This window comes from Phycodurus eques, chromosome 13, assembly GCF_024500275.1.
Source record: "Phycodurus eques isolate BA_2022a chromosome 13, UOR_Pequ_1.1, whole genome shotgun sequence".
NCBI lineage: Eukaryota > Metazoa > Chordata > Actinopteri > Syngnathiformes > Syngnathidae > Phycodurus > Phycodurus eques.
In genome coordinates, this window is record NC_084537.1 from 17,635,177 (window position 1) to 17,658,512 (window position 23,336).

The 23,336-nt window shown below is 45.9% G+C and overlaps 1 protein-coding gene across 12 annotated transcripts in view; it reads right to left on the reverse strand.

The window, feature by feature from the left end:
- The window catches only part of LOC133412031 (supervillin-like), a 31,725-nt gene that overhangs the window by 3,199 nt on the left and 5,190 nt on the right, over positions 1-23,336 (reverse strand). For 4 of the 12 annotated variants that reach the window (XM_061695004.1, XM_061695005.1, XM_061695013.1 and 1 more), the window contains 31 exons: positions 22,459-23,287; positions 20,290-21,429; positions 19,339-19,512; positions 19,204-19,241; positions 18,738-18,802; positions 18,526-18,662; positions 17,804-17,902; positions 15,617-15,848; positions 14,051-14,519; positions 13,021-13,498; positions 12,287-12,416; positions 12,048-12,104; positions 10,838-10,915; positions 10,185-10,338; positions 9,931-10,026; positions 9,757-9,837; positions 9,173-9,529; positions 8,600-8,758; positions 8,401-8,537; positions 8,163-8,310; positions 7,946-8,091; positions 7,644-7,819; positions 6,522-6,672; positions 6,136-6,412; positions 5,915-6,066; positions 5,373-5,478; positions 5,097-5,304; positions 3,311-3,444; positions 2,421-2,576; positions 2,197-2,340; positions 1,854-1,975 (listed from right to left, as the gene is read on the reverse strand). In XM_061695004.1, coding sequence (XP_061550988.1) covers positions 1,854-1,975; positions 2,197-2,340; positions 2,421-2,576; positions 3,311-3,444; positions 5,097-5,304; positions 5,373-5,478; positions 5,915-6,066; positions 6,136-6,412; positions 6,522-6,672; positions 7,644-7,819; positions 7,946-8,091; positions 8,163-8,310; positions 8,401-8,537; positions 8,600-8,758; positions 9,173-9,529; positions 9,757-9,837; positions 9,931-10,026; positions 10,185-10,338; positions 10,838-10,915; positions 12,048-12,104; positions 12,287-12,416; positions 13,021-13,498; positions 14,051-14,519; positions 15,617-15,848; positions 17,804-17,902; positions 18,526-18,662; positions 18,738-18,802; positions 19,204-19,241; positions 19,339-19,512; positions 20,290-21,429; positions 22,459-23,287 — 6,830 coding nt within the window. Of the gene's footprint in view, positions 1-1,853; positions 1,976-2,196; positions 2,341-2,420; positions 2,577-3,310; positions 3,445-5,096; positions 5,305-5,372; positions 5,479-5,914; positions 6,067-6,135; positions 6,413-6,521; positions 6,673-7,643; positions 7,820-7,945; positions 8,092-8,162; positions 8,311-8,400; positions 8,538-8,599; positions 8,759-9,172; positions 9,530-9,756; positions 9,838-9,930; positions 10,027-10,184; positions 10,339-10,837; positions 10,916-12,047; positions 12,105-12,286; positions 12,417-13,020; positions 13,499-14,050; positions 14,520-15,616; positions 15,849-17,803; positions 17,903-18,525; positions 18,663-18,737; positions 18,803-19,203; positions 19,242-19,338; positions 19,513-20,289; positions 21,430-22,458; positions 23,288-23,336 lie in introns of those variants that run through there. The other 8 variants (XM_061695010.1, XM_061695015.1, XM_061695006.1 and 5 more) reach the window with 8 other exon arrangements.

Here is a 23,336-nt window from a genome sequence, read left to right on the forward strand (position 1 = left end):
GATTGCAAATGTTTTTTAAATTAGCAATTACAGCGTTCCCTCGTTTTTCGCGGTTAATGGGGACCAGAACCCCCCGCGAAATGTGAAAAACTGCACTGTAGAATTTACCCCCATAGGAATTTTCGTAGATGTGTATGTGGGTACCAGAATGTTTAAAATATGTAAACAGTATTTATACTTTACATATTTGAGACACAGATTACAGCAGTACATCTATTTACTTAAATCTTGAATTATAAAACCTTATACAGTAATTAACATTTATTATACAGTAATTAACATTCATCAACATTGCCTTCTGAGGGAGGCGAAGAGGCTTGTGTTGGTGGCGGCCTTTGTCCTGATCATATTAGTGTCCAAACTCAGTCTTTCCGCTGCAATCAGCAAGCCACAATGCCAACGCCGCTTCCATTTTCACAATTCTCTTATTACGCGGAGTTACCACACGTTTCGCGTCCTTATTGAAGGTTATTGAAGCGGTTTTGCGGATGTTTGCTTCCTCTTTCTTGATGTTCCGCACTGTCAATTCATTCACGCCATAATGGCGTGCCACAGATGCATAAATTCTGCCCTCTTTGATCATATCTAAAAGTTTCACTTTTTCGCGAATGGTCATCATCTTCTTCTTCCTCTTGGGCGTCCCGGAGGAAGCTTTCGCAGGGGCACAGCGCATTTGTAAGGGCTTGCTTAACTCATCAACAAAATGATCGCTTAAACAAAAAACGTTATTGCGAACGCAACAGCGTGGACGAGACACAACAAGGGAAGATGCTGGCTGAGGCTGCGATGCCAATCAGCTCACAGGATAAATCCACTCGTGCTCTCATTGGTCGATGTCGTGCCGGGAACCAATCACGCGCCTTTTATGAGTGCCCGTACAGTAGAGGTATGTACAAAGCCTCTTAGTTAACTCATCTCTTTGTTTGGCATGCAGGGAAACCTTCTCTCGCGCGCATCAACATAAAACAACGCGTCTTTCCTCAATATGGCTGCCGATATGGCTGTTTTTCTTTTTTTTCTTTTTAATGAATATTTTGGAAAAACCCGCGAAGCACTGAAGCCGCAAAACGTGAAGCGCGAAGTGGCGAGTGAACACTGTAGTTGACTTCAAGTGTTCAACGTCGATGCAGAGAAGTCAAGTGGACTATTTGACTAATAGGTTCAACCCCTAGTTGGTGTAACATATCAGTCATGTCTCGTTTCTTGGCTGCGCACTCCATCTATCCATTGATCCATTTTCTGGGCTGCTTCTCCTCACAGGGGTCGCGGGCGTGCTGGAGCCTCTCCCAGCTATCATCGGGCAGGAGGCGGGGTACACCCTGAACTGGTTGCCAGCCAATCGCATGGCACTTACAAACAAACAACCATTCGCACTCACATTCACACCTACGGGCAATTTAGAGTCGTCAATTAACCTACCATGCATGTTTTTGGGATGTGGGAGGAAACAGGAGTACCCGGAGAAAACCTACGCAGGCACGGGGAGAACATCCAAACTCCACACAGGCGGGGCCGGGGATTCAACCCCGGTCCTCAGAACTGTGAGACAGACGCTCTAACCAGTCGTCCACTGTGCCACCGGCTATGCACTCGGAGGGAATAAATGATCATTTTAGGATGAGCTATTTTGTCCCTTCGGGGTCAAATATTTAAATTGTGTCTAGCTAATGCGGAAGTGAGTACCAAAAAAAACTAGTGTGTGTGTGTGTGTGTGTGTGTGTGTGTGTAGCATATCAGCCATTTACAAAATGCACTTTTTAACAGTCAGAAAAAAAGCAAAGCAAACACCTGGCACAACTGCCACCGACTGAGCTCGATGAAATCCGGAAAATGAGCGCGAATCGTGACATTACCCTCTCTGAGATCTCGGCCACATCCTCGCGGTGCTCCCAGCTGGGGAACACGTTGGTGAAGGTGAGCGGTTCCAGGCCGGCATGGATCAGGTAGGACTTCTGAGGCTTCCTGTTACTCTTCTCTGCAAAAAAAAACAACAATAATAATAACAGACTGTCATTAATATCTGTCATCCTGGAAGTTTATCATGGATGCAGGGTTAGAGTTATTGGAATGCGTATAAGGGTTAGAGTTTGGGGAATAGTGTTAAGGTTCAGGTTGGAAGATAACGTTAGGTTTAGTGTAATAGGGCTAGGGGGATAATGTTAGAGTGATAGTGTTAGGGTTAAAAGGGAGAATTACCTTTGCAGTACTGCAGCACGGTCTCCATGGCGCACTTCCTGTCCACATCCCAGCGCATGTGAGCCGATCCGGTGCTCTCGCGGTCCTGAGGCCACCAGCCCTGCCACAGGTAGACCTCGTGGAAGTTGTCTACCAGGAACAACGCTGCGGAACCCAAACAGTCCAGTACTCTTTTAGTCTAAACCTGAACTGTAGGAGAACAGTGGCCTCGAGACAAGCCTCACCCGGTTGCGCCGCATTGTAGAGCTCCTCCTGCAGGAAGGGTAGCGAGCTCACAAGGTCCGGAGTGCGGGACGGGTGGAAGAACTCGGTCGCTACGAACTCTCCCGACGTGCTGGTCAGCTGGAAGAGCCGCGGAGTAAAGTTGAATTTTCCGGGGTCTAAGAAAGAAGTGATCAAATTTCCTTGTTACTTGTGCCCAGTAATTTTGTCTGAACTCCACATTTTAACTTCCTGTATCCCAATACTTTTGTCAAATTCCACACTTTTCACTTTTGGTGTCCCAATCCTTTTTCAAATTGCACATTTTGCTTCCTGTAGGTGTCCTAATATTTTGTCCAAACAATTCTTCACTTCCTGTAGGTGTCCCAATACCTTTGTACGTTCTCCAAATTTTCTTTTCAAATATTTTTAAGTGTCCTAATAATTGTGTCAAACGTCCCAATTTCTTTACCTTTTTCTCTTCCTGTTGGTGTCCTAATACTTTTGTCCAAACCCTTTTCACTTTCTGTAGGTGTCCTAATACATTTGTCCAAACTCCATAATTTCTTTTCTTTTCACTTCCGGTGTGTGTCTCAATCATTTTGTCAAATGCCACATTTCCCTTCCTGCGAGTATACTTATTTTCTTCACTTTTCCACTGCCTGTAGGTGTCCCAAAACTTTTGTCGAAGCCCCCCCCGTGTTCCAATACTCTGACCAAACTGGAAGCGAGATATACTGTACATATCTATACCGCACGTAAAAATATGCGGCCCTCGGTTGGTTTGGGGTGTGAAATATACATTTGTACGGGATTGTAAACTCCAAACTATTCTTTGGCGGCCAAAACGTCAAAGGCAATGCAATATATACTGTATACAATATTGGAGCTGTGTGCGGTGCACGTTTATCACCTTGCAGCATGCAGTCGTAGGCTTTCCTGTCTTTGTGTCCCAGAGCCTCCCAAAAGCCCGGCGGCTCCATGCCCTCGTCACACACCTGGATGGTCACCTTGCTGCTGCTGTGGAGTCCGGCTTCCAGTGGACACCTGAAGAGACAACAATTTCATGATTATTTTGATTTCATTTACTCACAATATTGAACTTATGTAATCATAATTTATTTCTTGACATTTAATTTATGCAACAGCTCTTTCATTTATTTACTGACATTTTTATTTATTAGCTAACATTTGTATTTATTTAAATGAAATTTCATTTACAAAGATTTCCATTCATTTACAGACGTTTTAAAGGTCCTGTATTTTGGCTATTTAGACCTCCATAGAGTGACTCTCTAAACACGGTCGTAGGATAAAAAATTCAATTTCATTTGAAAAAAAAAAACACCTTGGTTTTGTCATTCGAGTGTCGAGAATAGGCCCCTGCGACAGCTACTTCTGTTTGACCCAGTTTTGTACCCACATTGTCCATATTTGCCTAAGACCACCCCCGTTCCTCTGATTGGTTGCCTCCTTTGTGACGTTGACAGCGCTGGCTCGGGAGCGGAACGGGAAAGCAGAGATCTTCGCCAGTGACGAAGATAAGCTTGAGAAATTCAAATGACCTGATTTCAGGCCTCTCTGCATAAAAGCGTCTGGAATTTAGGAATATGTGAACAATTTTAATTCATATTTCACATTTGCAGAGACACCATCGAGACAATATTACATCCCAAATACTAGAAAGTTGGCTTGGCAAAATGTGTCCCTTTTAATTCATTTACATGTACTGATATTTTTAGGCGGCACGGTGGACCGCTGATTAGAGTGTCTGCTTCAATCCCCGGCCCCGCCTGTGTGGAGTTTGCATGTTCTCCCCGTGCCTGCGTGGGTTTTCTCCGGGCACTCCGGTTTCCTGCCACGTCCCAAAAACATGCATTGATTGAAGACTCTAAATTGCCCGTAGGTGTGAATGTGTGCGCGAATGGTTGTTTGTTTGTATGTGCCCTGCGATTGGCTGGTGACCAGTTCAGGGTGTACACCACCTCTCGCCCAAAGATTGCTGGAATAGGCTCCAGCACGCCCGCGACCCTCGTGAGGATAAGGGGAAGTGAAGATGAATGAATTATATTTTTACGTATTCAATAGTATTTGTGTTTATTTAACTCAAGTTGCATTCCTTTAAAAGGATTTTCATTTATTTAATGGCACTTTTATTTATGTATTTGTTTTTCATTTAATAGCTTTTGTATTTAGTGAATTGCATTTTTTATTTATTTAATGGAATTTTTATTTGTTTGATTGAATTTGTATTCATTAAATTATATTTCTATTAATTCAATAACATTTTATTTATTTAACAACATTTGTATTTATTTCATGGGGATTGATTTGATTGAATTTGTATTTATTTAATTAAATGTGTTTATTAAATGTTATTTCTATTTATTTAATGGCTTTTTTATTTATTTTATTTTATTGAATTTATTCATGCTTTTTAGAGTGACGTTTTTTAAAGACATTTATTTAATGGCAATTTAAGTTTATTTAATGATATTTTCTGTTTAATGAAAATAAAACGTCAATAATATTTGTATTCATTTATGGACTTGTGTATTTATTTAACGGGAGTTCAGTTGCAGAAACGCAATTACAGTTTACATTTAAATATCAATATTTAATGCCAGTGTACTGATACAACACGTTGTGATTTCAATTTATTTAAATATATATATTAAAAACATTTAAAAAAACCTTACTGTTCTTTGATCCTGAGCGCCGCCGCGCTTGCCACTCCGCGGGTGTGCGCCTGCGTCTTGCAGCCGTGCCACAGGTAGATGGCTGCCTTGTCAACACTGAGCAGGATCATGGAGGTTCGGGAGCGCAGGCTGCTGCAGTGGCACGCCACCTCCAGTAGGTAGCCCTCGGCTGGCACCTCGCCACGCACGCAGTACAGACGCCACTCGCCTAAAAAAAGCCGCTGAATGTCACAAATCGATAAACATGAATCATCCATGGACTAAAAGTGTCTTTACTTTGGATGTTCTCCTCCTCTTCCTCCCGTTTTCCAGCATGGACAATCATACCGCCGTTGAAGCACTGCAGGAAACACGGTGGCTCTTTGCCCTGCTGCACTTGCACCTTGTAACGCAGAAAAAGAATCGACTTTCACAGAGAGATCCTGCAAAATTGCGTGCAACAACAGAAGACCTTTTATACAGAACCCATTGAGAGTGAATTGCTTTCAATACAGGAGAAGTGTCAGATATAAAACGTCACACACCTGTACTAGCCTTCCCTTACACAAAAATGTCGACGCTACCCCGCAAGCCAACAAATTGACGAGTCATAGGACACAGGAAAATGAGCCAGCTTTGCCAGGTGGTGCAAAAGGGAACGCATTCAGAGCAGTGGCAAAATAATCGCACCATCAGATCCAGTTTTTCTTTCTTTCTGATATTTATTTTGCATTAAATAGAAAGCTTTTCTTTTTCATGGACCTAGGCGCCAGTCACAAGCCTTCTAAACTCTGCCGAGCAACAAGTGACTTGCCCAGGAAACAATCCTGTGTTCCTACCTGAGCCCCTCTCTCCTCGTCCAGTTCCACCGTCATCAACGCTGACGTTCCTTTCTCACTAACAGTGGAGTGTCGGCCTTGCCAGAAGAAATAGCTACATTTCTCTCGGCCGGGTCCGGTGCTCCTTACCTCTGGGTTGTGTCTGCGTCCCACTGAAACAATCTCAAGAAATTAAGTTGTACAATATACAAACAGAATCCGGAGTGAAAGGTGGGACTAACCTGACGTGCTGGCCATGTACTTCCACTTGACCACATAGGCGTCACCTTCGTGGAACTGGCCGATGCTCTGGCGGGGCAGCCGGCTGTAGTCAAACTCCAGGATGTGCCACACGTCCACCGAGACGGTGCTGATTTCCTGAGTCCTCATGTGGTCCTCTGTCTCCACTGCGCCATAGCCACGGCCCACGTTAACACCGTCCAAGATGGTGCCGACGGATGACTGGAGGAGCGGCAGCATCAGGCTGGCGTCGTATGGCCGGCACTCTCGCCCTGTGGCCTTCGAGGAAACGAGACCAGTGGTAGATTGAGCTAAAAAGCGATCTATTCGAGCGAGGGTTATGGTGGGTAATCTCACCCAGTACAGTCAACAACCATTCAATGCAAACCTGTTGTTCTGGGAGCTGCTCGCTCAGTTCTGTCGGTGATGACGGCATCTTAACTTCGGTCCAGTCCACAAATTTCTCCTTAAATAAGATGGTCTCGTTGTGCTCGGTCAGCCTGCCGAATATCGCCCAGTCGGGACGGCCTTGGCCCTTCCTGTGGTGGGAGATTATCATATAGATGAGGAAGATGTCGTTTAAGGTGTACCAGTTCTACCTGGATAGTTGGTATACTTTTGACTTTGGCCTAGACAACATTTGAGGCCTGAGATCCTTTTATCTCCGAAATGATTTAGGTCTCTCTGATCAGAAAAGGTTCAGTCTCTTATGACTCTCATTATATTTGATTGGTGGTGGGAATGGTTAAGATGCTTTAAGGCTCTAAGGCTTTAACGCTAAAAGAGCAATTAGAAACTTGGGTTTTTGATAGAGACCACAGTCTACAGTACCAAACCAACTCTTCAAGACTACTATTCAGTCTTTCGTCTACATTTTGGGGGGTTGGTAAGACTTGGATTTATTTTCCATAGCAGGTATGTTTAGGTTCTCTTCAGGTTCTCTTTGCCAGGTGTTGTTTAAGATGAAAAGCTGACACTTGGGGTTTAACAGGTTATGTATTCATGGACCATAGTACATTGTGAGAGTGAGAGTGACAACCCACTATTTAGAGGTTAGTGGGAATTGGATTTCTCTTCTATACCAGGTATGTTTTTCTCCCAAGGATGAGTGTTTTTTTTCTTTTTGTGTGTGTGTTGGGGGGTGAAAAGCAGAGGCTAGTGTTTCTGTAGGACATGTATTTATAGACTGTGGTTGATAGTTCCAAACCAGATCTTCCATGACTCCATTCATTTTGGGCAATCGTAGGAATTACTTTTTGTTTCTGGAGAAGGTAAGATCTTTGTATTTTCTTAGGGTAAGTGATTGTTGGGTTTTGGTAGGTTATGTGTTCATAGACCAGTTTTATAGTATCAAACTAAAGCAGTGATCTATTCTTGAAGCAAGCTTGTAAGCTTCACCAGCAGCTCTTTTTGGTGTTCATTGTATTAAACATACCATACTCATAGTGACTACCTAAGTGTCCGTCGCCAGAGATTTGAAAGCGGTCATCAATAATTCAGTGTTAGGTACCTTGGTATTCGGCTGTTGCAGCTTCCAGGGTCTAGAGGGTTGATGTCGCAACAGGTATAGTCAAAGGTGCCGTTCCAGAGGTGTTTGGCCAGCTGGAAAGCCACCTTCCTCTGGGCCAGTGTCACCTCTTTGCCATGCCACACATACACCTCGCTACCGAAGTCCAACACCAGCACCTGGCGCGCAGACCAAAAGCCACATTGGAACTTCAACAAATTAAAACATGGTCCTGATATGCTTTAACTTATTGACATTTGACTGAAAAGGGATGTACATGGTGTTTTGGGAGCACTGAGACTGACCTCTTTAGATGACAGCAGGGAGGAATGAGGGACCTTCCCCCATTCCTCATCATCAGGCATCAGTTTATCATCCAGCAGGCGAAATATGCAGTTGGTCTCTACGATGGCGTTCTCAAAACGGTCATCTTCCTCCGGTGGGCCGGCACCTGATCAACCAGACAGGAAGTGTGTCAACCTTTTTCCCCATTTGTAACTAAAAACGTGAATTATTTCCTACATTGGTAGGCACTCTGTCCCCCGAGGATAGTCCAAAACTCTTGTGAATCTGGACTCTGCACGTGGACGCCTTCCTCTATGGTCCGTACCTTGGTTGCCCTGCAGCCCAAGTCTTTCTTGGTCTGGATGAACATGGCTAGATCCATAGCCTACAAAAAAAACCCTCCATCAATTTTCAATATAATGCTTGTAATAATGATGAGTTACAAGTAATAATCTATTGTATAAATACAGATCACCTTGGCCCTCTCGATGACATTGGAGAACTCTCCAATCCACACAAAACAGTGCTTTGTCGTCACCAGTAGGAAACAATCCCCACTGTTCAGTGACGAGGCTCTGGGCTCGACTAGTCTGGTCTGAACGTGGCGACGGCCTGCAAGAGAACATTGCAAGTGAGGCAGAAGCCTGGGTGGACGCCTCGGGTGAGGACCTTACCTTTGACGTGCAGCAGCATGAGGTTCGTGTATGGGAGGGCGCTGTTGTTGGACGTGGGCGTCTCCGAGACATTGACACTGCGCAAACTCACGGTGCTGTAGTTCTCCTTACTGGCCAGACCCGCCAGAGCCGCGTCGGAATATTCCGAGCTTTTAATCACTGCAATTCAGAATAGAACCACTGATAAGCAGAAAACTGACAATAATAAGCTTGTTTTGTCACGTTGCTTTTTATTACCAATATTTTCCTCACACTTCCTCTTGCATTCTCTTTTGGTTCAAATAAATACTGTAAAAACTGCTTAGTGTTGTTCATTTCCTTTGGGATTCACTATCAGCGTTTTTACACACCCTAGCACTACCTGCAGTAAGTAACTGTAGTTGTACTTACTGCAGTAATTAACTACTAACTTAACTAACCAACTCCAATAACTAACTACACCAACTGCATTAACTGTAACAACTTCAGTTACTAACTGTACTAATTCACCAACTAACTAACTAACTAACTTTTCATTGAGAAATGAGGAATAATAATGTAATAACGTTAACAGTGTGTCATCCATGCACTCACTCTTGTCGGAAGACATCCTCTTGCTTTCCAGCTGAGCCACGTTGAGCCTCTGCTCAGTGTACTCGTGTCGTATATCCTGGCGGGCAGCCAGCATCTTGACGGGGTTGCGGGAGGCCTGCACATTCCTGGACGGACGTACGGAGCGCTTATGCCGCACCATTGCCGACGTAAGCCTCCCGCAGCCCTGCCGCGAGCCGAATATGGCGTCGAAGTCTTCGCTGAGCTCAATGCGTGAGGGCACGTGGGGGAGTTCAGCCACGCGGCCGTAGAAGTTGGAGAAGCTCTCATCATCCAGCTTCATAACCTCCTTCACTGCCTTCTCGGTGACTGTCAGGGTGCTCTCCTGCAGCTCGGACACTGATGGACACAACAAGCCGGAACGTTATAGACAGCCGATGATGAAGAAAATTATACACGCTAAGGCCAAACAATCCGAAGCCCCTGTCTGGTTTGTTTAATAAAAAAATAAAAAATCAGGACTTGGAGAATCTGTTCCACTGCTGTCCTCTCTACTAACTAACTAACTAACTAACTAGAAGATCACTAAGTGGTTTGCTTCGCTGCCAGCAGGGTACGAAGTTTACCTTTACTGTTGAGGCGTCCCAAGAAGGTCTCCAACTTGTCCAGCTTTTTATCGGACTCCATGTCTGCTCTGGCTTCAATGTCTACATACAAAGGAGAGATACCATTCAAGATCAGTTTATGCAACATATTAAATTCTTTGGAGCAGAAAGGCACGGGGAAAAATTCAAACGCACCCCCCTGAGGTTTTCCAACAATCGCTGCGCCGCTCTTAAGTTTGGTGGGGACGGGCGAGAGGATTGGCCCAATGACCGAGGAGGAGGCGGCAAGTCCTGCCAAAAACAAATTTGACAAGTTGGGACCTCTTACAAGCATTGTGATCACAAACACACAATTGTTAACAGATACATGGAATGAGATGGGCACCCATGGTGGTGAGCCATTTGTTGCTTAACCAAGTCCAAAGACCAAATCATCATTTTATGCCAACCTTTCTTGACCATACGCGCTGCCACGGTGTACTGCCCGGAGTCATTGGCCACACCCTTGCCTTTGCTCTTCCAGGCGTCCTCTCGCATGGAAATCATCTGCTTTCTCTCCTCGATGGTCATCTGGGCCTCCTTGTCCTTTCCTCCCAGTTGAACCTGAAACAACAACAAAGACGTGGGTTGATTAATATTTGTTGATGGCTGCAACGGTCACTTTTAGCTTTGGAGGGGTTTGTTTGGAATGGGTTCTTTGATGGGGTTATAGCAAAACCTAGATCGCATATTCCTTAATTACAGTAGATCCTAAGGACATTTGTGCCTTTCAGTTGTTTAAATCTTTGAATTTTTCCACCCGAACACTAACGCAAATGCCTGACCCGACCCCCAACCCTAATTCCTAACCCTAACCCACCGAAACCCAACACCAAATCTTAAACCTTACCTTAACACTTAAAAATATCCCTAACTCTAAACCCTAAACAAGTGTGTCACCTCTCCGTTAAGAGCAGTCACTTGCACAGGAACAGCACCAAACCAAGCAGAAAATCCAGTCAAGCATGATGGCGTTCATCATCTCTCCAGGATCTAATCTCCACCCAAAAAAAAAAAAGGCTTCACACCAAGCGCGACAAATCAGAGGCACCGCCATGCTTACCTGAGCGTGATGGTCAATGTACTGACACTTTTGTCCGAGGGAGAAAGGAGGAGAGAAAGTGGAGGAGAAGACAGGCTCCTGAGGATGGAGAGGTGGAAGGATGAGTGGAGGGAAGAGGAAGGATGGAGGGAAAGGATGCATGAGCATGCATGTCAGTACGCAGTTTTGTGTTTTATGCCAATTTTAAACCAAAATGTTAGCCTTCCTGTGTCTTTTCAGACATGGGTTATTAGGACTGTTGTCGGTGTACTTATGATAGACATGCCTACCAAATTTCATGTTGCTAAGGAAACTGGCTTCGGCGATGAAATTTTAAAAATAGCCAGCTTCTGGTGTTTTTTTCAGGCATAGGGCCTTGCGACTTTGTTATGGGTATACTTATGATTGGCGCAAGGCCTCCTCCCCCAAATAAAACAAACAACTAGTGTTTCGCTCAACCCTTCATCCTGTACCCACAGACACACGGCACAAACCACCCCCTGACTCACTCATTTAATCACGAATCACACTCAAACACCTTCACTGACAGACAGTCGGAATTAGAGTACTCAAGAGTGAGCTTGTATTTGGAGGCTGAAGGCAAACAGTAGTGTGCACAGTGAGTTGACAAGTGAAAAAATAATAATGACGTCATCGATGAAACGACGTTGACTCGACTATCATTACGTGGGCGTTGACTCCAACAAAAAATGTGAAGTCATTCAACTACTACTGTCCAGATTACGTTATAGTTATAGCACGGTTCAAATTTGGTAGCAATCAGAAAACAATCTGAAGGAGGCGTTAAACATTGAAGGAGCCCTGAAAATTGACAAAAAGACCCCAAACAATTTTACTTTTAAACCAAAACCGCAAACTTCCTGTCTTTTCAGCCACGGCTTCTTGAGACAATTTATGTGGGTCGACTCATAATAGACATTGTTACTCAATTTTGTGTTGCCAAGTGTACCTGGCTTCAGGGGTTGAATTTTCCAAAAACTACGGTCCATTTCAACCGCCCATCCTACGTTGTGAAAAAGTGGGAAAAAGTCAGGAAAAGGGCAAGTGAAGTTGTTGACAGTTGCAAAGTTGTCAAAATTGTGTTGGCCTCTGTTCCCCAAATCCATGCCAGTGCTCCACACAGCAGGCAAAGGAGGTGCATTTCAGCTACAAACATGATTGGACAACGCGGCTGCTGCTCAAAGGCGACTGGTTGAGAAGCGGGCCTTACCCACAGCTGCTCTGACATACATACTGCAGAATGTTCGTGGACGACCACCTCTTCCTCCTGAGGGGAAGGGACGGGGCAGGGAGGACACGAGGGGTGATAAGAGAGGGGGCAACATTCTGGGAGGCTTGTCTTGTCCAGGGGGTTTATCATGCCGCAAATTTATAGTGGCAGGAAATATGTAATGTAGTGACAAATGCGTGCTATGAGGTCTTGGTTGTCACGGTGTGTTGATGCTGTACCTTGGTCTGATGTGTCGGCTCCGCCTCCCGTTGCTGAAGCTGATCAGTGGACACCACCTTTGCCACTTCCTGTTTCTTGTTGATCCGGTTCCTCCAGTCCTCCTTGCCGCTCTGCTTCAGCAAGGCCACTCTGACACAAACGCAAAACACTTTGAAAATATGCGACATGAAGCATTACCTATCGAGGGTAGCGCCTCATAGACACAAAAAAAAGCCATTACGGTCCATTTGCATCTGGGCCGCGTTTGTGACCCCCCCCCCCCCTAATAACATTGTCACTCAAGGGTGATAATTCAGGTCACATCAAGCACAAGTGAACGAGGAATGTTGATATCGGGAGGCCGGTGGCGATGAGAAAGTGTGTCATCACGTTTCCCTAGTGAGTGTGGACGCATAGAAGCAAATGGAGCTCAAGTGTCTGATTAAGTCATTCTCAGCTGGTGGGTAACAGACAGCAACACTGGACATTCACCCTGACCCAAAATACATTTTAAACATAACCCTAACCTTAATCCTAGCCTCTAATACATACCTAAAAATATCCCTAACCAGTAACCCTAAACACAACCCCCAAACAAAGACCCCTTTACCCTTAAAGTGGGTTCTGATGTGAAATTCTTGGTGCCAGGGTGAGACCAATAGAGGAACCTTATTCTAATAGATCACAGCCCCTCAGTCCTCGCATGACGACAATCAGCGCATTTTGAACTACTGTATAACATGCATCACTTCACCTCTCTTTGATGGACATCTGTTTGCTGGACATGCCGTAAGGAAGCCGGTCTGCAGAACCCGTGGGGGACAGCAGATCACCCTGATGGACGCTGAGTCTGTTGTAGTTGTCGCTGTGCTCCAGTGGGAGCGACTGAGACTTGACCAGCACCTGGTAGAAGCCCTGAGGTTTTGGTGGCGTCGCCGGAGGCACCTGGGGGCCCGGTTGAATGTAAGGCTTGGGGAGAAGTTCCTGAGGTTTGGCCTGGCTCTGCTGGGGTTGAGTGAACGGTTTGGGATACGTCGGTGGGGACTGGGATGACTGGATGTACACCTGGGGCTTTAGGGGCTCTGCGGGGGTCTGAAGCAGGAAGGGTTTGGGCGGAGATGGGGGAGGCTGGATGACAGGATGGATCTGCTGGACTACTGACACGTGAGATGTTGTCGTGGACGACACTTTGGTTATCACAGGTCTCAGTGACGCTGGGTGAGCCTGTTGTTCTGAAAACATAATACACAAAATACTGCATGTGTCTGAACCTGTTAAACCATGTCAAACTCTCTAACCCTTAATGGCTAACCATAACATCAAACTCTAACCCTACCTCCTCAGTTATGCATCCATACTTTGGCGAATGGATGCATGAATGTTCAAAATGTTGGCATCTTGTATGGAGCTGATCAGCTTCGGCGGCAGTTACTCTGACCCAGTAACACTGATTCAAGTGACTGATTACCCTTTTAATAGTAGACGGATCGTAAAACATCGGTGAGATAACCGATGATTAACGCTTCTATTGTGTCCTTGCATCCCCAAGTCAACCGCTGATGAGTATGAAGAATTCAGGATAAAACGTGTTGCTACCTCCATCTCTTTGGGGACAAAGGGATCCACGCGGCACAGCGGAATATAAATGAGATGTGTCTCTCCTCCCCTCCTCTCCTTTACACCCCCCCCCCCCCCCCCCCTGCTAAGGAAAGTGTGTGCTTGGCGAGCAATGATGCGTGGGATCACAATGAGGATAATGTCCACACACTGATCTAGTCTCCTACCTGAGAGTCCTTCTTGGCTCCGGGTGCGGCTTTCCTCTTCTGCCTCTTCTTCCAGGTGATGGCTGCCTCCTCCTCCTCCGCCTCCTCCTTCCTCCGCGTTTTCCTCCCTGGTATTTCTGACGGCTCTCAGGCCAGGATGCTCCTCCTCCTGCTGCCGGCGAAGAATGCCGGAAGAGGGGGTGGGAACGAGGAGAACCCCCGGTCGCTCCGAGCTGTCGGGGAGGAGGTCGGGATGGCCCGTGTCCCCTGCGCTCTGGTTCATGGATAGGTACCGCAACGCCCTCTCCTGGTGGCCCACAGTATTGCCGAACAATTGTTGTTGGGGGGTGGAGCTCCCCTCGTAGGTGATGCTGCTGCTACCAGGCGTCACGGTTACCATGGTAACAGAGGCTTGGGAGGGGGTGATTGCCACAGAGCGGACCACAGGGGCTGGGAGGGGTTCCAGTTTGACTTGGCTGCTGTGTTTTACCTAAGAATAAAATAAATAAATAAATAAATAAATAAAAATAAGAAATACAAAAACAATCATAATTCATAAGTATTGACACAGTATTGAGATGAAAAGCACAGCTTCTTCTCATTCCTTTTCGAATATGGATGATTATGCTTTTTGCTTGCTTGTTTTTGTTTTTAATGGTGTTGTTTTAAAATTGTGTTATCGGCGACGAGACATATGTCATTTGCATGTTCAGAACATGAAAAAAATAAAATAGTTTGGACAAAAGCATTGGGACACCTACAACAGGTGAAAAAGTAGAGATTGAACAAAAATTCTGGGACACCTATGAGATGCAAAAAGTGAAGTTTTGAAAAAAAAGTATTGGGACACTTCCGGGAAGAAACAAATGTGGAGTTTGGGCAAAAGTACTGGGACACAGGAAATGAAAATTTGGAGTTTGGAGAAAAATATTGGAACTCCTACAAGAGATAAAAACGTGGAGAAAATGTGGGTGTTTGTACAAAGTATTGGGACACCTACAGGAAGTAAAAAGTGGAGTCTGGACAAAGATATTGGGTCATCGACTGCCACTAACATGCACCATATCCCTAATAGGACACCTCATGCTTGTTATGCACTAAATCAGCAACTCACAGAGACAATGACGTGAACACATTTTACGAGAGCAAGTCACATGACAACACTTCTGTTGTATGACAACTCACGTTCGGCACTTGTTCTGGCTAACAACGAGGCTCGCTCAATCCAAATCGAGACAAGATGCTCTTGATAAAAAGCTCATTCAAGAGCATCCAATCAGCTTCAAGGATCTTACATGTTCTTTCTGCTTGGACTCAAAATGGTCGACTGAGGAGCCGACCGGAGCCTCAGTTACCTGTGAGGACACCAGCTTCTATTTATGGAATATAATATAACATTATGTGCTGTATAAAAGTTAGAGTTAAAAGTTGGCCATATTGGGCTTTTGGGTGAAAACTGGATGAGCGTAAAATGGATTGTAAGCCATACAGGTCAACGTAATTTGACTTTATTCATCTGAAATTTCACTTAAAAACCAAATGTCCCTACCTTTTGTGAGTCATGTATATAATGTATAGACAAAGTACCTGCTCCACTTCACCCTGGGTAATGGGCTGCGTCTGAAAGCGGGCGAGAGCGCGACGCTGGCGGGAGGTGTCACCCTTCGGCGTCGCTTCGTCCGCGGGATGGGCGAGCCGATTGAAAAGGGCCATCTTTTCGACCAAGCTGAGCGTGGATAGGTCGTCGCCCTCCACTTTGAGGGTTTCATCGTCCTGAGTCTCCTGGACCTTCTCCTGGATAGCTGCCGTTGCTTGGATGCTAAATAGTGGAGACCACAGTCAAAGTATTTTGCACGAACTGGAAGCTTAACACCAAAAAAACGCTTTAAATGTGTTTTCCAAATCTCAAGGAACTAGAAATGCATATTGGTAGACAACCATAGTCTCCCAGTGGGCAGAATCCAGTTACCACATGTAAAGCTGAACAACAAAACACAAAGAATGTTTTTTTTTTTTTTAAATTAGTCTAATTAAGAAGTGAAACGGAATTTCAAGAAAGGGATAGAGTTTAAGGTTAGGGCTTCAAACAAGAGCTAGCGTTTCAAATTACAGTTTGAAGCAAAGGTTAGGGTTTCAAACAACAGTTAAGGTTTAAAAGAAGAGCTGAGGTTTCAAGGTAGGGTTTTAAGCCTGGGTCAGCATTGTAAATTATGGTTTCAAGCCAGGAGGGTGAGGGTTTCAAATTTGAGTTTGAAGCGAAGGTTAGGGTTTCAAGTTTGGGTTCAAAGTCATGGTTAGGCATATAAAAAAGGGTTAGGGTTTCAAATACAAATGTATCCCAATGGGCAACATCCAGTTGTTTATGATATACTGTATGTCATATAATGTTGTACATCACAATCATTCGCTGAAAAGTGTGTGAAACGTGTTGTGAGCTTTTTTGAAGATGGGAACAGTTTGTCTGTTTCTGGTGCCCAATTTCTCACATGTGGAATTTACAACCTTGTAAGAATGCGAAGAATGCTGCTGGCGGGAATGCTGGGGATCATCAATGGTGAACTATTGGGTAAACAGCAGCTTCCTTCCCGTATAAGGTGCACCAAGACCCTCACGAGGGGGAAACTGGGAGGGACCGCCAAGGGGCTACACAGAGTGCAAACCTTCATTTAAAAAAATATCAACTCACTAAAAATAAGATTTTTATACCATTACTATTATTGCTTACGTGGCAATATTTTCTATAGTACTATCATAAACACGGGTTACACCAAGAGTTGTTGTTGTTGTTGTTAGGGTTTCAAATAAGGGTTTGAAGCAAAGGTAAGCTTTCCAATTAGTTTTTAAAGCTAGGGTGATATTTTCAAATTTGTGTTTCAAGCTAGAGTTGAGGCGTGTGTGCAGCTTTGGTGGCAGCTTTAGGAACTACGGGCGAATCTAATCCACCAAGGGGCTTTTTAACCACCTCGGTGACCTCAACCCCAGAGATATGAGAGCCCGCCTCAGAGCTCCGTCATGGGAATGCGCGTCGGTGGAATTGAGGAGGTCTTCGAAGTATTCTCCCCACCGGCTCACAACATCCCGAGTCGAGGTCAGCAGCGCCCCATCCCCACTGTACACAGTGTTGCTGGTGCACTGCTTCCCCCTCCTGAGACGCCGGATGGTGCAACAGAATTTCCTGAGACGCCGGATGGTGCACCAGAATTTCCTCGAAGCCGTCCGGAAGTCTTTCTCCATGGCCTCACCGAACTCCTCCCATGCCCGAGTTTTTGCTTCAGCCTCTGCAACATCGCATGGGCAACGGGGACAGTGCCTCTGGATTGGCAGACTGGGGTGGTGGTTCCCCTTTTTAAGAAGGGGGACCGGCCGAAAGGTGTTCCGGGCACGTCTCACCGGGAGGAGGCCCCGGGCGCGACCCAGGACATGCTGGAGAGACTACGTCCTTCGGCTGACCTGGGAACGACTCTGGATCCCCCAGAAGAGCTGAATGAAGTGGCCGGTGAGAGGGAAGTCTGGGCGTCCCTGCTAAAGCTACTGCCCCCGTGACCCGACCTCGGATAAGCGGTAGAAAATGGATGGATGGAAGCTAGAGTTAGGGTTTCAAGTTAAATTAAGGCTTCAAACAAGCTTATAAGTTAATATCAGGATTTGAAGCCAAAGTGGGGTGTCAACTTGTCGTTTAATGCCAGGGTTGGGGTTCCAAATTAAGGTTTCAAGCAAGAATTATGGTTTTCAAATTAGGGTTTGAAGCCAGTCCTTACTATTGCGTTGCATTACCTGATCGTGGTCACAGTAGTGCTGACAACAGTTGAACTGGTGGTGCTGGTTGTACTGCTGGTTTGGCTTCCCACAGCAAGTGATGACGTAGAAGGCTCACTTAGTAGCGGAGAAAAAAAAAAATGGATGAAAAAAGATACAGCTGGTGCGCAGGTGGCACAAGTATGCACACTATGTACTTAAGTAGCGCGAGTACAGATACCTTTGTGAAAAAGAAAATAGAAGTACTGTTTAAACTATTATATTAGTAAATGTAAAAAAAAGTACACTCTGAAATATACTTAAAGTCCCTGAAAAGTAAAAATAAATACATTTTCTGAATTTGAAACACCAGAGAGAAGAGGGTTCTTTCAAACCATGGCAAATTTAAATGAGCAAAAAGTATATAGAATGAGGCTTCACAATTGTGAAAAATCAAGCTGTGATCGCTGCTCTCAGACACTGTGGGCGTGTCCAATGAATGCGCTTAAACCCACCCCACTCAACTGTCAACAGTCAATCAAATACCTCTTATAGGATCTGGAAAAATAGATCATATTTCTTGTGCCTACACACATTAGACCGGAAGATGGTGATTTATAGGCTGCGCAAGACACAGCGCATTTGCCTCAAATTATTCTTGGAGCCGACAATATCAAAAAATGATCTTAAATAAGGCCCAGGATGGGGAATATTTTGTTTCCCACCACTGGTTACAGGGGGTGGATGGTAAATATTCAAACCTGCAGGCATCGACCACCTTCTTGCTGGTGACGGGCTGAGTGTGCGAGCGGTCGTGGACCCTCCTCAGACGACGTTCCACGGCGGCATTTCGAGAGCGAGGCTTGGGAACCCCGCCCTCTGAAGTCTTCTCCAACTCCTAACAAGAGAGGCAATGTCGACTTTCAGATGAAACGTGACATGAAGATGTGTGCATACAGGTTAAATTGGTTACCCTGAAAAGAGAGCGCTTGGCCGCCACGCTCATCTTGGCTCGCTCGTCCAGTTTTTCTTCATCCACTATGAAGTGAGACAGGAAAAAGAACGGGTTTCAAGCCGGGGTTCGTGTTTCAAATTAGGGTTAGGGTCAGATTAGGCTTTCAAACCTGGGTTAGGGTTTCAAACTAGGGTAAGGTTGAAAATTAGGGTTTAAAACCTAGGTTAGGTTTTCAATGAAGGGTTAGATTTTCAAATTAGAGTTTGAAGATAAGAGTCTGCTTCAAAATTAGGGTTTTCAACCAGGTTTGAGGTCTCAAATTGGGATTTCAAGGCTGCATTAGTTTTAAATTATATTTTCAATTAGGGGTTAGGTTTTCAAATTAAGGATTAAAACTATAGTTAGGTACGGTGGCCGACAGGGGTAAAAACTCTGCATATGCTGCAACTGCAGAAATGTGGTGCATGGTAAGATTAATTGTCACCTTCAACATCCTGCAGCTGTGCTGAACTGTGATGGGACCTGTGGAAAAAAAACATGTACATCTGTTCAACAGCCAGTCACGACTGGAACTCCAGAGGTTTCTCAAAAATCTCCTGTGAGGACTTCCTCCTGGCACCTGTCGGTCTCCAGACGTTCCGCAGACGTGATGGGTTGGGTCCGACACCTCTCGGACGTGCGTCCGTCCCCTGGTGTGATGTAGCGGCGGGGCCTCCGAGCCGTCCGGTCAACCCGGGAGTCGGTGCTGCCCACCGTGGGGTCCGCCTCCATCGCTGGGGATTGGTTGCCTTCACTTTAATGGTCAAGGACAAAGAATGAGGTAGAGTAGAAGTTCAGTTGACAATGCAAATATACAGTCGACTAATCGTGGTTAGCGGTTAGCCACACTTAGCATGCAGAGGAAGACAACCAAAATTTTGCACACGCTTTTTGCCACTCATTTTCTCACTTTTTTATATCCGCCAAAGAGAATTTCAATGGTTTATTTGTCTGTTTGTTTCCAACATTGATGACTTTTTTATTTTGATAAAAAAAAAAAAAAAAAAAAAAAAAGGCACGGCAGTAGAAAACCGGAATTTATACCAGTGAGTATCCTCCAGTTGTTCATGACATCCCTGCGGTGGACAGACAACTATGAATATAACAAATTGGGATGTTAGGGTTTCAAATTATCACCATCACATTGCCACTATCACTACCACAAAACATTTTCTTTCACTTTGTTACCTCCGCGAAGAGCAATTTCATTGGATTATTTGTCGATGTAAATGCAGTGTCAGAAGTTCCAATATGAAACAAAGTTCAATCCAGATTTGATCTCAATGCCACCTTTGATTTAAATTGAAATTCAGGTTAACCTTCAGACACTTATATCCATCAAAGCAGGTTGTCATTTGTTGAGTTTATGCAGGATCTTCTCAGGATCTCGGATCAGGTATTAACATTCCGCCTTGGCGGAGGGCTACACTCTCTGACTGCTCTTGTATGATACGATATGGAGTTTAGTAGCATCCTATTGAAAAGTTAGTCATGCAATGGAACACAATAGAGCCCATGCCGGCGGACCTACAACTCAGGCTTCCTGTTGGCATTTTCCAAGTAAGAATGTCGCAGTTGGGCCACCGACACCCGTGTGTCCAAAGTGCCCATCTCCCCATTAGCCGGCCCTGAGGGGCTGGATGAGGTCTCCCGGGCCTTCTCCATCCGGAAGGTGACGGAATGCTGGCTGATGCCGATGTCCGACATGGAGCGGGTTCGCGTCTTGGGTTTTGGCCCTCCACCTGCCTCTGTGCTTTTGTGCTTGGCCTGAGGCAACAAAGAACCCTTCCGGAGGTAAACAGCCGAGTCGCTCCTCTGCAATTCCTGCTGTCTTTGAGACTCAGAGACTTCATATTGCTTAGCCTCCTCCACTCTCTCCAAACTACTTTCTTGTCTTGGCTCATGTTCTTCTTTGGGCTCCTGAGGCTTCCTTAAGGAGTCGTACTGATCCTGTCTTTGAAGCTCTTCCTCAGCACTTCTTCTGGTTTCTTTCTGTAACATGAGTGACTCTGGATGGCTAATGGTTTCTGAGGCATTCTCCGGGTGCACAGTTCCAAACACTCCGTCCTCTTGAGTGTCGTGACCCGAGTGACGGTGCCTGCCTCGCTCTCGGATCTTCTCCATGTTCCTCTCCCGCCTTCGCTCTCTGGGTGAATCCCAGTCTTCCTCGACTCTTCGACTCATTCTCCTCTGTTCCGGGCTGTAGTTCTGCAACTCCATGTTTTCGCTCTGACCTCTGGGAGGATCATCCACCGTCTTTTCTCGCCGACGGATCTCGGACGGCAACACGGCTTTCCGGCTCTTCAGCAGACCTTCCGTGTGGACTTCTTCTTTGGAGGCTTGCCTGGCCTCCAACCTCGCCTCTAGCCTTGCCTCCAGTCTCGCCTCCTTGTGGGCGGCGTAGATTTGGTCAGCGCTTACTCGCCTTCGTGGTGGAAACTCTGGGGGACCGGAGAGTTTGGTTGCGGACATGTGTAAATTTTGGTGGTCAACGGCAGGGTGGTACTCTTTAGAAGACTGAGGGTGACCTGGACTGGATTGAGGTTGAGGAACAGTTCTGTGCTGGCCGGGTTCTGGACCCTGCGAGAGCGGATTCTCCTGAGTCCTGTGTCTGATGCTGTGGTGTCTGTCTGTGCTCCACTCAGAAGGCCTCTGTGCACTTACTCTGATTCTTGGGGAAAGGAATAGACAAGGGATGTCAGTAAGCGTGAAAAATACCAGCCTTGGGGGTTTAGCTAGTCAAGCACTTTAATCTTGGTCTAAGGTAAGTAAACTGCAAACTTGTTTGGGGCAGGAACATCTCTAGATATCCAATGTTTGATTAATGTAATACATTACATTACCCACGGCAACACAAACGTAAATGTAAGGACGAAGGAATGAGTCAGTTGCAGCAGCCAAACCCACAGAGCCTGAAGTGATATGATCAGTAGAAGTTAATGAAGGACTATTTATTCCTTCTTACTGCTCGACCAAGGTGTGAAGAGACTCGTTTCTGGGTTGAAAGTTGTTCAACAGTTATTTCCTATATCAACAGAAGCTGATGTAGTGATGCATCCTATTATCGAAAGCAGTGATTCCCTCTGCAAAACGTGTGGAGTCTACCCTGGTCTGTTGGGGTTGGTGTGGTCTCTGGGGCAGCGCTACCTGCTGCCGTAGGCTGTGGCATCTTTAAGTGTGGATGCTGCCTTTCGCTGGCCTTTTCGCAACAGGTTCCTCAGTGCAGAGCGATGTAACTCTACTCACAGTTAGTATGTACAGTATGCATATGTGTATGTTTGTATGTACAGTATGTGTGTGTGAGTGTGTGTGTCTTTGCGTGGCGGTAGGAGGGGTGGGTCTTTTATTTTTCTGTTGTATTACTGTAATTTGTTTTATTTTTTTTACAAAGCACTTTGTGTTGCATTTTTTATGTATGAAAGGTGCTATACTAATAAAGATTTATTTGATTTGATTTGAAATGCTGGTCTAAAGGAGGGAATCTGTATGAAAAGAGACAATATCTTTATTGTGGTCTGTGAGAATAAATGCCAGCTCTATGTCTATGATAAGCAACTTTTGCAGAGAGTCTGTGAAAGAGGCGACTGTGTGTAACCTCAATGGAAGATTTTGAAACCATGTTTGAGACAAGTGGTCTTCACTCAGAACAACAAAACACCAAGCGAGAGTCCTCCACCCACATGACATTTTGTGAACTCACCCCTGCCTGTTGAGGATGCTCTGTGCCTGCTGCTCAATGAACAAATCCCCAGGTGAGATACCGTAGCGGGTGGATGGCAGCGAGGCCCGACGGGCACTGCGTGGCGAGCTGGGGACCGCTGCGGCACTGTAGTCCCTGCTGAAATTAGGATTCGGCTCTGAATGTGTTGTGTCTATGTGGTAGTGGTGAGTGGGATTTTGCTGATGCTGCTGCTGATGCTGCTGGGGTGGAGGCACGTGGTGCTCCTGGGCTCTGGGTCGAGACGCGTGTTCTTGAGCGCCACCTCTCCAGTAGTTTTCCATGTTCATGGCTCTTTCCCGCTCTGAGTATCTGCTGTCTTGTGCAGGGACCGGAGCTTGGTTTGTGTGGACTGGGACTGGTGAATCTGCAGGTGCAGGGTCTGGGTGAGTCGTCATGTAAACCCTGCCCACACCAGCACGGTACGGGCCCCCAGATTCATGATCTGTCGCCTCTGTTTCTAGTTTGTCTCGCCTTCCGGCCAAGTGTCTGTCAGCAGTGGCATCTTGGTCGAGTCGAGCGCGGTAGCGTGGAGCGTAATCAATATCCACTTCCTGGTCTAGGAGGACGCCATACCGCTCCGACAGCTGCCGCCGTCTCTCGGCCTTGTAGCGGGCGATGCGCTCGGCCTTGGAACTCAGACTGGCGGGGTCAGGGGATGCGTAAGCAGGCGTCGATGAGGCAGACAACGTCACAGGGTCGACATACACCAACATCGGCTCCGTGTGGCTGACCCCCACTCTGGCCTGGCGTTGCGGAGATGTCACTGGTTTCTGGGGAGTGTCCAGTTCCTCTCGACTGAAGCGCTTCACTGCAGTTCGGAAAAAGCCAAGACCCTTTGATGTTTCGGTTAACAAAGT